We start from the raw sequence: 16642 nt of genomic DNA, 5'->3' as shown, positions 1-16642 counted from the left end.
CACTCTCTCCACTCCTATTCAATGTAGTGCTGGAAGTTTTAGGCAGAGAAATCAGACAAAGAAATAAAAGGCATTTATATTGGGAAAGAAGAAGTAAAGGTTTCACTTTTTGCAGATGATATGATCCTGTATATAGAAAATCCCAAAGGCTACAGAAAAGCTATCAAAAACAATAAACCAATACAGTAAGGTCACAGGATACAAAATTAATATACAGAAGTCTATTGCTTTCTTATATGCCAACAATGAAACCTCAGAAAAAGAACTCAAAAAAATAATTCCTTTTATAGTAGCAACAAAAAAATAAAATACCTAGGAATAAACATAACAAAGAATGTAAAGGACCTATATACTGAAAACTACAAAGCAGTATTAAAGGAAATTGAAAAAGACATAATGAAATGGAAAAATATTCCTTGTTCGTGGATAGGAAGAATAAATATAGTTAAAATGGCCATACTACCCAAAACAATATACCAATTTAATGCAATTCCCATCAAAATTTCAATGTCATTTTTTAAAGAAATGGAACAAAAAATCATCAGGTTTATATGGAACCATAAAAAACTTCGAATAACCAAAGTAATCCTAAGGAAAAAAAAAAAATGAAGCTGGAGGCATTATAATACCCGACTTCAAACTATACTAGAGAGCCACGATAATCATAAAAATATATTCTTATCCTATTGATGAATGTTGAAATTTTCATAAGTGAAATTTTCATTTTATACAGTGAAATGTATAAATCTCTAGTGTGTAATTTGAGATTTAGACAAATGAATACTCCTGTTTAATTATTATCCTATTCAAGATGTAGCAAATTTCTGTCTTGTGTGCCTCCTACCAATTCAAGCCCCCTTTATTTTCCTGATTTTAGTTTTACATTTTATTAAACTGCATATAAATGGAATCATGACATACGTACCTATGTTTGTGGTTATTGTCACTCAACATAATGTTTTTGTGATTTATCCATGTGGTTTACATGTATCAGTAAGTTTATTCAGGATCATTATACTATAATTTGTTTATTCTCTTTTTGGTGGATATTTGAGTTATTTCTAGATTTTGGCTATTATGAATGAAACTGAATATTCTCATTCAGATCTTTTTATGTATGAATGTTTTCAATTCTTTTGAGTAACATAGATAAGAAGAGAATATGTGGATCATAGTGTAGGTATTAGTTTAACTTTATAATGCCCAAACTGTGCTTCTAGGTGGTTGCATTATTTTTATTTTCATCAATAAATGAGATTCCAGTGCTTTCTCATGCTTGTCAACATTTGGTATTGTTGGTATTTTAATTTTAGCTATTCTAGTTAAATGTGAGCTGTCATCTTATTATGGTTGTCATTGCAGTTCTCTGGTGACTAATGATATATAGAGCACCTTCCCATGTGCCTATTGGTCATGTCTTTTGTGCAGTGCCTTTTCTAGTCATTTGTTCAGTTGTTAATTGGTTTACTTGTTGTTTTATTAATTCTGTATAGTTCTTTATCATATGCATGCACTGTCAATATTTTCTTCTGGTTTGTGGTTTCCCTTTCAGTTTTCTTTTTGTGTGTGTGTGTGTGACAGAGAGAGGGACAGATAGGGACAAACAGGAAGGGATAGAGATGAGAAGCATCAATTCTTTGTTGCAACTCCTTAGTTGTTCATTGATTGCTTTCTCATATGTGCCTTTACCAGGGGGGCTACAGCAGAGCAAGTGTCCCCTTGCTTAAGCCAGTGACCTTGGGTTCAAGCTGGTGAGCTTTGCTCAAACCAGATGAGCCCGCGCCCAAACCTGCAACGGCCCAAGCCGGCAACCTCTGGGTTTTGAACCTGAGTCCTCTGCATCCCAGTCCAATGCTTTATCCACTGCGCCACTGCCTGGTCAGGCCCCTTTCAATTTTCTTTATGGTATCGTTTGATAAGCAGAAGTTTTAATTTGATGCAGTCCTCTTGTCAAGTTTTCCTTTATGGATAGTGCTTTTTGTGTCTTAAGAAGTCTTTGCTTACCCCAAGTAGGCAAAAGTTTTCTCCTTCATAATGTCTGGGCTCATGAATGGGAAGGGAAGGTTCAGCGTCTGAGGATGACCCCACATCTGGAACCTAGGATCATCTGGAATGTCTTCACTCATATACCTGTTGGTTGAGGGCTAGGGGCCTCAGCTGGGACATCTCTGTGTTATCTGTGGCCATTTCATGTAGCTTTAAGACAATCAAATATTATACATGGTAGCTCAGGGCTCCAAGTGTGATTGTTCCACTGGAAAAGGTACAAGGTGCATTATTATGACCTAATGTTGGAGGCCATATATTGTCACTTCTTGCCTTACTGTGGGTGGAAGCATTTACAAGTCCAGGTGTTTTCAGAGGAGGGGAATTAGACTGCCTTTGGGTGGGAGAGTGGCAATGCCCCATTGTGGGAGCATCTGTGGGAAAGAGAGACTCTTGTAGTCACCTTGGTAAATTCAGTCGTCCGTGGTCAATGCAAGGCAAGAAGTCAAGTAACAGGACAAGAGAAGCTTGGCCTTTCACTCTCTTCTTAGTCCTTGCATCCAAATATGGCAGAATCCACCTGGTCAGCCTTGTGGGCTCCTTTCTCAGACCCCTTCATTTCATTCTAACTTGCTTTCAGACTGACCCCCCCTAACCACCAAGGCATCATACAGTCTCGTGGATGCTGGGCGACTTTCCTTTCCCATCACATGGGGGGCAGAGTGTTTTCTTTCTCACTACAGGTTCACACCTTCCCCTGTTCTGTCATTTGCCTTTGGTAGTGCTGTTAACTTTACTACTGACCTCTTTTCACTCTGGTATATTTGTGCTTCTTTCTACTTCCAGGTCATTATTTATGATGCTCCCATTTCCTAGATTGTTCTTTTTCTTTCCTTCCATTTAAATTTTACTGTTTTCAAAGTTGACATTAAAGCACTTCAATTCCGAGGTCTTCTTTACCCAGGCCTATCTCCCTGTGTAGACTCCACACCCTGGGTGTTTCATCTGCATTATCTGTCTCCCAGACATCCCTTCAGAGAAGGGACCTGGGTTTTCTCAGTCTCCCTCTACTCCTGTTTGTTAACTGGTTAATGGTGGTGGTGATGGGACAATGAACATTTACCGAGTGCTGACTAGGCCAGGTTTTCAGTGTATTAGCTTATGTAACTGTCACAACAGTTTTATGAGATAGATTCTGTTCTTATCTTTATTTTACTTATGAGGAAGCTGGAGCACTGAGAGGTTCTGCCCAGGACAGCAGAGCAGGGGTGTGAGCACGCAGATGGCCCCAGTGCACACGTGTTATCTGCTGATCTGAGCTGCCTGGTGTGCTGAAGGAGAATTGTTAACACTAGGACCAGTCATATTCAGAATGTGTGTTAACTTGGCTGTGTAGCAGTGGCAGGTCTTTGTGCTATTATTAGTAGATTATCTCCGCATTAAACCCTTTCACAAGGTTATTACATATCATCCATATCATTAATTCAGCTTTGTAGAGCTGATAAATCCTACTTAAGATCTAACAAATCACTGATAAAATCATAGTTATCACAGTTATTAGGTAAAAGGAGGACACTTCCAACTAAGCTTCAGATCACTGGGCCCTCACTTATGAACAGGTTGATGCTCCAGAGTTCATCCAAGCTTGCTGTATAAAACTTCCTTTCTAGGGGGAACACAGTACATTAAACTTGGTGTGTAAGTTTGTAGGGCAGGCCACAGCAAAACATTTGCTCTACAAAGACAGTGGTGTTCTATCACGGACTGAATGAGCAATGTGATCCTCGCTCACTAACACTAGCTCTGTGGAGCACTGTGCCACAAGTTCTTTTAAATTTGGACTTTCTACTGGGGCATCAGGAGCACAGCCACCTGTGTAGCGGGGGACCCACGGGTTTCCCCTTCCTTCTTTATTCCCACAGCCCTGCTGGCCGCCTGAGTGCAGTTCTTTGGCCCTACACTGCGTGCAGTTTCCTGTGAACTTCAAGCTATGCTTATTGGCTAGGGAGAGCCGATGATTGGGAGCTCCCAAGGGTAAGGAATTCTAGAAATAAAGGTTTTCTAGTCACACTCCTTTTTTTGGCAACTCCCCCTTCCAAAAAAAGATAATGCCTGATTGCTTCTCTTTCCACTGTGACTGCTCTTTGCTTTGTCTTACTTTGTGTGCACACGAGTGTGTAAGAAATATTACTAAGATACAAAACATATATTAGTTATTTAGTAGTTGGCAAAGCAAACAACCGTATATCCACCTCTAGGACAAGAAATGGATGGAGCATGTCAGACCTCAGAAGCTCCTAGTATGTTCCTTCCCTAACACAACTCCTTTTCTGCTCCTTGGCAATTATTCCTTTTATGGAAAAAATTTTTCATTTTTCCTTATAATTTTATTACCTAATGTATCCTCAAACAAATACTTTAACCTCCTTTGAAACTTTACATAGATAAAATCACACTAATTGTACTAATTGTATTTATTTGTGTCTTGCTGCTTTTGCTCAGTGTATTTTTGAGATTCCTCCATGTTTTGACATGTAGATGCAGATATTTATTTATTTATTTACAATATTTGCTGTGTGGTCTTCTGCAGCTGCTATAACAAAGTACCACAGACGGGCTAAACAGGAGATAATTATTTTCTTACAGTTCTTGAGGCTAGAGTCCAAGATCAAGGTGTCAGCAGGATTGGTTTTATTCTGGGGCCTCTTGGCTTATAAACAGCCATTTTTCCCCATTGTGTTCATGTAGTCTTCCCCTTAAATGTCTAATTTTTTCTTATAAAAACACCAGTCATATTAGATTAGGGCCTATCATTGACCTCACTTTGCCTTTGTCACCTCTTTAAAGGCCCCATCTCCAAATACAGTCACAATCTGTGGTGCTGGAGGTTAGGACTTTGGGGACACAGGAATTTTGGGGAGGATACAGTTCAGCCCCCAAGACCCATTATGTGATTGTACCACAGTTATGGTCCTGTTACTTTGATGGACGTTTTGACTGTCTTTGGTTTTATACTGTTACAAACAATTCAGCTGTGAACATTTTTATACTGTACAATGGTGCAAATGTGTAAGCTTCCCTAGGCCAGGATGGAGCATTCCATCCTAGGAGTGATCGCTAGGGCATGTCGTATTGCTGGAGCATCAGTAGATAACCCAGTCTGTCTCTTCACTGGCATGCCAGTTTCACCCCTGCCAGCACTGTGTGAGAAGTCCTGTTGTTTCATATTTTTCCAACAGTTGGTTTTGACAGGCTGTTTCATTTATACCATTGTCTTGGTGTAAACTATTCTGGTTTAGTTTGAATTTCCTTTATTGTTAAAGAAATATCTTTTCCTTTACTTACTGGCCATTTGAATTTTGTACATTTACTGTATTTACAGTGTGTTTTGATAAATAACATCCTAATTTTAATGTGGTCAGCTTATTAATTTTTTACTGATTTTAATTTATTGTGTTTACATAGATTCTAATGTCCCCCCGAATACATCCTCCCCCTCCCCTGTGTCTTCCCCTTGCCTCCCTGCCCCCAACACCCTCCCCCCTTCCCTCCTGGATTTGCTTTTCTGCTCTCTATAACACTGTTATATGTATATAATTTCACCAATCTCTTTCCTTTCTCTGATCTCATCCCATCATCCCCTTTCCTTCTGTCCTCTTTTAATCGTGTATGCATGCACGTGTGCACACACATGAGAGAGACAAAGACAGAGATATAGGAAGGAAGAGAGATGAGAAGCATCAACTTATAGTTGAGTCATTTTACTTGTTCATTGATTGCTGCTTCTATGTGCCTTGACCGGGGAGTTCAAGCTAAGCCAGTGTGACCCCTTGCTCAAGCGAACAAACTTTGGGTTCAAGCCAGTGATCATAGGATGAAGTTGATGATCCCATGTTCACACTGGCGACTCCATGCTCAAGCTGGATGAGTCCACGCTCAAGCCATTAACCTCTGTGTTTTGAACCTGGGACCTCAGCATCCCAGGTCGACCCTCTATCTCAGGGGTCTGGAACCTATGGCTCGCGAGCCAGATGTGGCTTTTTTGATAGCTGCATCTGGCTCACAGACAAATCTTTAATAAAAAAATGTTAAAAATATAAAATATTCTCATGTATTACAATCCATTTATTTTCTACCGCTCATGTTCATGGTTGCGGGTGGCTGGAGTCAATCACAGCTGTCCTCCAGGACAACACCAAATTTTTATTGGATAATGCGTAACGTACATGGGTCATTGTATGGCTCTCACGGAATTCCATTTTAAAATATGCGGTGTTCATGGCTCTCTCAGCCAAAAAGATTACCGACCCCTGCTCTATCTCCTGCACCAGTCAGACATCAGTCTTTTCCTTTGTAGTCTATTTTTTAAATATATATTTTAAGAATACTTCTCTGAGATCATTAAGATATCCTCCTGATTTATCTTCTAAAATGCTAATTTTGCATCTTAAGTTTTAGAGCAGTAATATATCTGGCACTGATTTTTACTTATGTGTGAGATAGAAGCCAGCTTCATTTTTCCCTGCACCTTGCTGATGTTCTTCCAGTGTCTTGGTTCTTTCATTTTAATAAATTTTAGTATCTGCCGCCTGGTTCCACAAACAGACATGTTGAGATCTTTATTGGAATGCCTTGACTCTATAAGATTATCTGAGAGAGAATTGTCAATGTCATGAAAGACAAAACAAAAATCAACACTGTGGAACTGTTTTAGATTCAAGAAGAGTAAAGAGATGTGATGACTAGGTGCAACATGTGATAGTTTTTAAGAAAGTTATAAAGGTCTAGAACAAATGGGGACGTTTTAACCTGGATTGTGTATTAGATGATATGAATATAATTGTTAAATTTACTGACAGGTGTGATAATTGCCTCTGTTCTTAGGAAATACATATTTAAGGTGAAATGTTGTGATGCCCACAGTTAGCTTTCATTTCAAAAAAGGGTAGAGAGGAGAGGAGAGGGAGTGATAACAAAATGATGACACTTGGGGTATCTAGATGAAAATTAAATAGGTATTTGTTGAGTTTTTTACTTATAGATTTAAAATTTTTCAAAATAAAACTTGGGGAAAATTAAATTTCATTTTATATATCAGGAAATAGTAGAGAGCCAGATCCAAACTAATTATGCATTATCTTAAAGTGTACTGCATTAAGCAAACTTACCACTAAGCCTGATAATAAAAGAGCAAGCATGACCGGTTATTTTAAAATTCTGTGGTTTATATGCATTTATCATTTCAATCATACTGGGACAGCAAATGTCTGTGGGCTGTCTCTTCACGTAAAATATACATTTATAAGCATTTTGTGACAGTTGCTACTTTTCAGAAAAAGAAAATTGGAGTTTTAAAAAAACTAATGTTTTTTCTGTGTCATATTGAAGAAGGGAGCAAAGTAATTCATAGGAATCACACTCCGTGCAATTAAGTTTTATAAAACTTAGGCTTTTTTTTTTAAACTAAAATCATTTATGGTTATTGAATACTAATTTTTTTTTAATAAAAAGATCTCAGAGTCATTGTTCTCATAGCAAGTGTCTTCACAGTCTTTAAGGAAAACTCTGTTTCTTTCAGTTTTTAGTTATTTCAGCCAAGGCACATAGTGAGGTAAGTGATTCCAGGAGCCATGCAGTGAATTGGTAATACTAGCGGACTAACAGTTACTGACTCTCTTTCTTCTCCTTAATGTTAATATGTGATTTTTCATCAGAATAATTTATTTTAAAAAAAATCTAACAATATCAACAATTTTCTAACAGCAAAAGGAAGAACGGAGCTTCTAAAGATCAATCTTCGTGAGGTTGAATTGGATCCTGATATTCAACTAGAGGATATAGCAGAGAAGATCGAGGGCTATTCTGGTGCTGATATAACTAATGTTTGCAGGTATCTTTAAAAATGATTTGTGACCTTAGAGTTTAGTCATCGATTTGGCAGGAGGACTGGTCTGAAAGTTAGTGTAGTTATTAGCCCTCAATGTGAGAGCAGCCACCCATTTCCTTGTAATGATCTCCCATTTGTCTCGTTTTTTTCTACATATAACTTCATTGTCCATTGTTCGATGAATAATTACATAACAATATGGACACCTTTGTATCCTGTGATTTTTAAGAAATTGTTGAAGCCCTGGCCAGGTAGCTCAGTTGGTGAGAGCATTGTCCCACCATGCCAAGGTTGTGGGTTCAATCCCAGGTCAGGGAGCATACAAAGAGTAAGCAATCAATGCATAAATAAGTGGAACAAAAAGTTAATGTTTCTCTTTCTCTCTCCCTCTTCCTCTCTAAAAAAAAAATTAATAAAAATTATTTTTAAAAATTGTGTCTAACTTTATAATAACTTTGACAACCTCAGGTTTATTTAGTCCTAATTGGAGCCTAGCCACATCAACACAAAATAATATCACTCATATGTATTATATATATATATAAATATATAAATTTCCCTTTCAATTTAATGATACCGTAATTTTTAGACAGTTTATATCACTCAGTGAAAAGGACTCTCTTTTTTCAGTTCTTACTTTTCTAATAATACTTAAATTGACATCAGTGGCCTTTCTTTAAAACCTCAACATCTATTTTTCTGACTTTTTCTACTGGTATTCTTTCTGTGGGCATCTAAGTTTAGTGACGTACAATTAGCCCATAATAGTTTCTACTATCACTATAGTAATATATATAAAAATTTTAAGTTTTGATTGACTTGTCCTAATAGCTTTAAAAACATTTTTTTTAATTTATTGATTTTAGAGAAGAAAGGGGGGCTGGAGCATGAGAGAGAAAAATAGCGATTTGTTCTTTCACTTACTTATACATTCTTGATTGATTCTTATATGGCCCTAATTGGGGATCAAACCCACAACCTTGGCGTATCAAGAGGATACTAACTAACTGAGTTACCCAACCAGGGCCTAATAGCTTTTTCATGAGCACTAATTGTCCATTTTTTTTGAAACCTTCATAGTGATTTACAAGTGATCAGAATGGATCTGAAAAGAGGATCTGGGGAGGTCAGATTTTTTTATCCCTTTAGTTGCCTATAAATTCTCTGTATAAGGAATTTCAAATTCAGTATGTACAGATAAATTCATGTTCTAGAGGGAGAGGTTCCTGGCTTTTCCTCTAATTAGGTTGTAGACAAACCGGTATAAGATTTGAGTTATCTTAACATTTAGCCATATGTTCATTTCCAAGTGTACAATTCAGTATTTCAGAATTTGACTTCAGTTTTCTAAACTTTTTGGCTGTCTTTGGGGAACAAGTGGGAAAAATTCAGTATTTTCTGAACCCAGCATGGACTCTTAGAATTCATTAACAAGACATTTTATGTTGTCTTCTGCCTTCTGTTTTAACCTTTCTGAACCCTCAAAATGTCTCTGAGCTAGAAAAGTCTATGCAGCAGCATCAAAACATATAATATGATCTTTTGAATGTTTTCCCTTTGTTACAACTGAAAGTGTTTATAGCATTTGCAACGATCTGTATTCAGCAACTTTGGTATGTTTTTAGGGATGCATCCTTAATGGCAATGAGACGGCGCATCAACGGCTTAAGTCCAGAAGAGATCCGTGCACTTTCTAAGGAGGAGCTTCAGATGCCTGTTACCAGAGGAGACTTTGAGTTGGCTCTTAAGAAAATTGCCAAGTCTGTCTCTGCTGCAGATTTGGAGAAGTATGAAAAATGGATGGTTGAATTTGGATCTGCTTGAATTTCTTTCAGCTCCTCCATTTTTGGTATTTTTGTTTATTAAATGTGAAGAAATTTCTGCATTTAAAGAAAATAGGTTTGAAACTTGTCATTGGAGAGATTTTCACTTAAAGGCAAACAACCTAAATCGACAAAATATAAATGTAGCTGAAAGAGAAGAGAGGCTTATATAGAGAGCCAAAGGTTCCCGTCACCTGGCTGTGCTGATGTCCCACACGTTCCTGCCTAGTGTTACACCTGGAACCTGGTGTCAGGGCGGTGGGGGAAGGGATCAGTGTGCTATTGCTTAAACCTGTTTACAAAAGATTCAGAAGGACCTCTATTTCTCACTTACATTTGTTGTGTTTTTCTATTCTTTGCTCTAAATGTGAGGGATTGATATATGTTGACTTTTAACATCAAAACTGAGTTTGTGTCAGATTTATTATTTGTTAAGAATAATACTTTTGGATTAAATAATGAATTTGCTAGTTCAAACTCTAGAATTTAGCTATTTATTGTTAGAGTCTATCTTATGATTTGAATTTTTACCTTTCCTTCCCCCACCATTTCTTCTATTAGTTACTTAGTCATGTATTGAGCTCTAGGTAAGAATATCCTCATGCTTTTTTTAAAGCCATTTTGCCAGGTTGTTTCTCTGGTATTTAGTATTCATATTTTTTACCTATTCTCATATTTCATATTAGAAGGGTGGAGAGAATATTATGATAAAAAGCACTTCTTCATTCTAGACCTCTTAAGTTTGTTTCAATATGGTCAAACAGATAAACTCGTTATTTTTTTCAGCTGTAACATTGTTTGATTTTGGTTGAATTTGACTTTTATATTCTAAATAAATACTTTGCCCTGTCTGGGTAGCTCACTTGGTTAGAGTGTTGTCCTGATACACCAAGGTTGTGGGTTCGATCCCCAATCAGGGCACTTACAAGAATCAACCAATGAGTGCATAATTAAGTGGAACAGCAAATTGATGTTTCTCACTCTCTCTCTAAAGTCAATAACTAAATAAGTACTTTAATATTCTGAACAAGTCTACTCTTTTGTAGCTAATGCAAAACAGACAATACAATTTATAGTTTTCCAGACAGCTTGTTTAACAAAATAACATGGTACATAATGCATGATGTTCATTTTAAAAATTTTAAATTTTTCTTTGTCAAGGTTGAGAACTTTTACACATGGTAAGAAGATTAGATAGAAATCTGCCATGCTCATTAAGTTCAGCAGGAATTAGACAAAGAGGCCAGAAAAAGTAGATGGCATGTATCTAATTACAAGTAGAGTGAGCCTTCTTGTGATAGAAATTACATTTGTTTAAAATTACATTTATCCTGTTTTGATTGGGCAACCTATGCTTTAGTGGTCAAACTTTTAAATTTGTATTTGATGATATCCTGAATTCTCAATTTTGGAGAATATCTACTAGTTTAAAACTTAAAATAAGATAACTCATTAGACATTAAAAACAAAACAAAACAAAAAACCTCTTAGTATTTTAAGAGATTTTTTTGTTACTAAGAACTATGTAATTTTCAGATAATTTAAGTGTGACTATAAACTCCAGTATTCATCTAATGCTATAATTACCCTCCTTTTCTCTGATGCATAGATTATAAAAGTTTAAATCATAATTATTTTTAGATTTTAAAATCATGATTTTATTTTAGTTAAATTACTCCATCATAAAAATTGAGATGAGGGGTTCCTTTTATTCATTTTCTTCTGTCCATTTTTATTTTTATATATTTTTTACTTTTAAATTATTTTTTATTTTTCTATTACAGTTGACATACAATATTATATTAGTTTCAGGTGTACAACCCAGTGATTAGACATTGTATAATCTGCTAAGTGATCATCCCAATAAATATGATACCCATCTGACACCTTACATAGTTATTAGGATATTATTGACTGTATTCCCCATGCTGTACTTTATATCCCCATGATTATAATTTAATTACTAATCTGTACTACTTAATTTCTTCACCTTTTCAACACCCCCTTAACCTCCCTCCTGTCTGGCAGCCATCAAAATGGTCTCTGTATCTTTGAGCCTGTTTCTCTTCTGCTCATTTATTTGTTTTTTAGATTTGATTGCTGCCAGATACGTATTTATTGCCATTTTATTGTTCATATTTTTTACCTGGTTTTATCTTCTTCTTTAACATTTCATGTAATACTGGTTTGGTGGTAATGAATTCCTTTAGCTTTTTCTTCTCTGGGAAGCTCTTGATATGTCCTTTAATTCTAATAATAGTTTTTCTAGGTAGAGTGATCTTGGTTGTAGGTTCTTGCTTTTGTCACTTTGAATATTTATTGCCAATCCCTTCTGATCTGCAAAGTTTCTATTGAGAAATCCATTGACAGTCTTATGGGAGCTCCTATATAGGTAATTAACTGCTTTTCTCTTGCTGCTTTTAAGATTCTCTCTTGGTCTTTAACCTTTTGCGTTTTAATTGTGATGTGTCTTGGTGTGGACCTCTTGGTTCATCTTGTTTGGGACTCTGCATTTCTTGGATTTGTATATCTATTTCTTTCACCAGGTTAGGGGAGTTTTCTGTCATTATTTTTTCAAATGGGTTTTCAATTTCTTGCTCCTGTCTTCCCCTTCTGGCACCCTCATGGATGTGAATGTTGGTATGCTTGAAGTTGTCCCAAAGACTCCTTACACTGTTTTCATTTTTTTTTTGGATTCTGTTTTCTTTTTGGGGTTATGATTGGGTGTTTTTGCTTCCTTATATTCCAAATTGCTGATTTGATTCTTGGCTTTACTACTCCACTGTTGATTCCCTGTAAAAATATTCTCTATTTCATTTGGTGTATCCTTCAGTTTTGACTGGCTCTTTTCTATGGTTTCTATGTTCTCTTTGTTGAAGTTTTCATTAAGTTCATCTACTCCTCCCCTAATTTCACTGAGCATCTTTATGACCAGTGTTTTGAACTCTGCATCTAGTAGATTGTTTGTCTCCATTTTGTTTAGTTCTTTTTCTGGAGTTTTCTTCTGTTCTTTCATATGGGACGTGTTTCTTTCATTTTCAACTAAAGAAATAATCCCATTAAGATAATCTTGCAAACTATTGCATCCAATAACATATTTTCCTGAAGTCCTAAAACATTAGTACTTTGATTGCTATACCTTGTTTGTGTACTTTAGCTGATTAGTTAGACCATTTATCTAGGTTTTGTGTTACTTGTCTCGGCATGCATTTAATTTTTTTAAATTCTTGATGGATAATGATATGGTAATTGTGATTTAAAACATTATTAGTTAAGCAGTATTTGGATACACAAGCTTCCTGAAAGCTTATCTTACCAAGTAAAGTGAGTCAATGTGCTTTTTAAATTTTTTGTTTACTGCTTTGCTCTGTTAGTGCATGGTGACTGCTCTGTGTATCTTCAGCCCCTAGAACCACCTTGTGGAGACCCCTCAGGTGTTCTGTCTAGCCTTGGCAGTGTATTGTATGTAAACCATCTTCATTGCCAGTGTGTTGCTTTACTTAGAATTAAAGTGTTGTGTTTTATTTCTTTTTCCTATGCTGCATTATCAAATTAGAGAAGTTTGGTTTCTCTAATTCATCTGAAAGCATGAGTATTTTGGGTTCTGCAACACTACAGTGTAGGATTAAGGTTTTGCAGTTCTGTCTTGCAGACATCTGATCAGATAGTGCATTCAGCAGACTTGCTTTGGGAGCTTACTGTGTAAAAGAGCCTGGGTGGGGGTTCTGTGCTTACAGAGTTGGACCAGACAGCACAGATCCGACTGGGTACTTTCCATATTGCACAGTATAGCTTTGGCTCCAACTAATTAAATGAATTCAGGTCATAAATGGGGAGGCACAGTAATCTGGGTATGTTTTAGAAAGATAATAGTTAAGAGGTTTTCTCTTTTTGTCTCTTTAAATCTGTTCTTAAGTTAGAACTGATAGCTATTTATTAGAACAATATAACTTACAGATCAGGCTATTTTTTGAATCATTTTTGTCATTTCCTAAGCTATGTTTATTATAAACATGTCCACATGTAATTATGATAAACATGTAAACATGTTACATGTTGTTTATAAGTATTTTGCTCTCAATATTTCTTCATTTTTAAGGGAATTAATATTGATGAAATATATTAGACAAGTAGTCCTTTAATGTAGGCTGAAACCTTCTAGTAATGCAGGTTGACAGTAGACAGTGGAATCACAGACTTTGTCTTCTGGTCAGTCTCTATGTAGGTATTGCAGAGTGACAAACCTACTTGGGCTCGGACTGTGGTCTCTAGAAATGCCAGGATAGCTTGGAAGAGGACACATATGTGGTCTAGCTGCACATTTGTACTCCCAAGATTGAAGTTTTTAGGATATATTTGACTGTCAAAAAATAGGCTGAAATCAGTAATTACTCAAAAAGTGAGCAGGCAAGTGTCTTGTGAATCTACTATGAACAAACATACAGATACCTCAGGAAAAATGTGTGTGTACAACCCAGATATACAATATTATTGTCACTCTTCCACTTCGTTACATGTAGCCTGACTATTGAATATGAAATTATTGGTAGTTTTTAGGTTTGGAGCAGCTTGTGTTTATATGAATTTTTGCCAAGGAGTTTCTGTGTTGAATTCATTATGTACATCATAAAATGAATCATGTGACATGGTTATGTTTCTGTCTCCCCAACCCCAACTTGAGATGCAGTGAAGGACTTAGGCAGGCATTTCATACTGTGTGGGCTCTGGCTCCTTCAGTATTGTCTTGACTATTGAGTCTTTTTTGTGTAATAGTAGATTCCCACTCTTCCTTTGACCTTACTGAAAGCATTAAGGATATTTGCTTGCTTTTTCCAAGAAACGGCCACTTTAACTTGTAACAATAGTAATTATTTTAATATTTTTAATTTCTTAACTTTCTGGTTGTATAATATTCTTTACATACTACTTAATTTGTGATACACATAATATTTATGTGAATCTCAGAATCTGTCACAATAGAAAAGTAAGAATTACAGTTGGAGGGAATGTTAGGGGATAAAGATAAACTTCAAATGTTTCATTCTCATCTCTATTAATTACTTTTGCAGAAAAAGCTAAAAACTCTGTTATAATGATTGTGTTTACTTATTTGTACTTTTAATTAGATTTTTTTATACTTAGTTAATTTTTTAGACATTGCTTTTAATATTATTTCTTAATGTGGAAACTGTATATATATTTAAAAAATAAAATCCCTAAGATAATAGTTATATTTGTAAACATTCACAAATTAACAATAATTCTTTGAATTTTTAATTGATTTTTAGGTTCCAGACAACTCTAGCTTAAATATTTCTAAATGTCTAGGTGACTCATTAATAAAATAGAAAAAAAATATTAATGTCATAAAATTAATTCTTTTTATTTTACCTTTCTCATTCCTTGACTGACCTTATTTTATATGTATATATAAATAACTTGGACACTGCCTTGTCACCAGCAGTGTATAGTTGGTACATTTGTAAATTTAGCACAACAAATAGGAAATTAACATAGAGGTTTTCCTCCAGTAAAAGGGATCTCATTTGATTTTATGCTCAAAACTATAAAATGCACTTTTGTTTTACAACCTCTGAAATGACGACTGCCCTCTGAAAAACCTGCAGCTTTGCACATGGTTTCCAGAGTCTACCTCAGTTAACCAGGCTTACGTCATGTTAGGCGGGAAGGAGTTGAAACTGTACCTAAACTCAGTTCATAGTCCATGCAGATTGTTTCCTTCTTTCTTCTCTTACCTCCTCCCACTGATCTTTTTCCTTTTCTTTTTAACCCTGAAATTTTTATTTAAAATATTTGTCTGTCTTTCTTTGGCAAAGCCACATATTCCAAATCAAGCTTCTGTGAAATGTCTGAATTATTCTTCCCGTCTTTGTTATGACCAGCTTCCTAGTTTCTCACAACTTCATGAATACATGCTAATGTGCAACATTGAAGTCTGGGAAAGAACTAGTTTCCATTCTCGGAGAACCTGAGTACCACATGAAAATGCACAGGAATGGTCCCACATTGTCCAGCAGGTGGTCGGCAGCAAAGCTGCCTTCACTCTCATGGTGTGGACTGTGTCCAGCGAGATCACGTCACTGCGTGTTATGATGGTTTGTAAGTGTGCTGTTGAGATTTTTGTTTGTGTTTGTCTCCCAGTATTTTGAACTTAATTTAAAGAAAGAGATGTTTCTAAATTGTATTTATTAATTGTGATTTTCTTTACATTTTGTGCTGCTACTTTGCTAGTTTCATGAGCTTAGTTGTGTTTGATAATAAATTTCTAGAGTGTTATTTGTTGGTGTTTTCTTTGTGGTGCATATTGATGTACAGTCACTGGTCCACTCACTGTCACTACTGGGAGTAACAAATCATACACTAGTAAGAAGTGGCTTTCACAGGATTTTAGTTCTGACAGAATCACATGTCATAAATGACATTTGTGTTTGTCACGTGTTATACAAATACTTGCAAGGTTGATGCAGGTGAGGTGAGTGACTTTTCAGCTATTTGAACTGGTAACAAATGCACTTGTGTCATCTGTGGAGCATCATGCAAAATGGATGCTCCATATGATGCATTTTCCAAATGACTGTATCTGATTTTAAGAGGCCCCCAAATTGTTTTTAAAATAACAGATTTTATTATTTTTTTTTAGCACTTTTAGGTTTATAGAAAAATTAGACGGTGAGGAGAGTTCTCATATACTTTCTCCCTCCACTCCTCTAGTCCCTTTTCATTAATATTTTGCTTTGGTGTGGTATATATGTTATAATGAAATTCATGTGACACATGATTATTACTAAAGTTCATAGTTTACATTAGGGTTCATTCTGCATTGTACAGTTCAGTGGGCTTTGCCAAAGCATAATGTCATGTACACACCATTACAGTATCACGCAGAAGTTTCATTGCCTTAAAGTCCTCTGTGCTCACCTGTCAT

At 35.9% G+C, this 16642-nt stretch overlaps 1 protein-coding gene across 4 annotated transcripts in view; it reads left to right on the top strand.

Moving 5' to 3' along the window:
• The window catches only part of KATNAL1 (katanin catalytic subunit A1 like 1), a 116833-nt gene extending 100840 nt beyond the window's left edge, over positions 1-15993 (top strand). For all 4 annotated transcript variants that reach the window (XM_066369287.1, XM_066369286.1, XM_066369289.1 and 1 more), the window contains 2 exons: positions 7750-7876; positions 9499-15993. In XM_066369287.1, the coding sequence (XP_066225384.1) occupies positions 7750-7876; positions 9499-9697 (326 nt within the window). In that variant the 3' untranslated portion in view covers positions 9698-15993. The remainder of the gene's footprint in view (positions 1-7749; positions 7877-9498) is intronic.
• Positions 15994-16642: the final 649 nt, after the last annotated feature.

Source organism: Saccopteryx leptura, chromosome 2 (assembly GCF_036850995.1).
Source record: "Saccopteryx leptura isolate mSacLep1 chromosome 2, mSacLep1_pri_phased_curated, whole genome shotgun sequence".
Classification (NCBI taxonomy): Eukaryota; Metazoa; Chordata; class Mammalia; order Chiroptera; family Emballonuridae; genus Saccopteryx; species Saccopteryx leptura.
The sequence above is the reverse complement of the archived record's forward strand: the minus strand, read 5'-3'. Positions and strand labels throughout refer to the sequence as shown.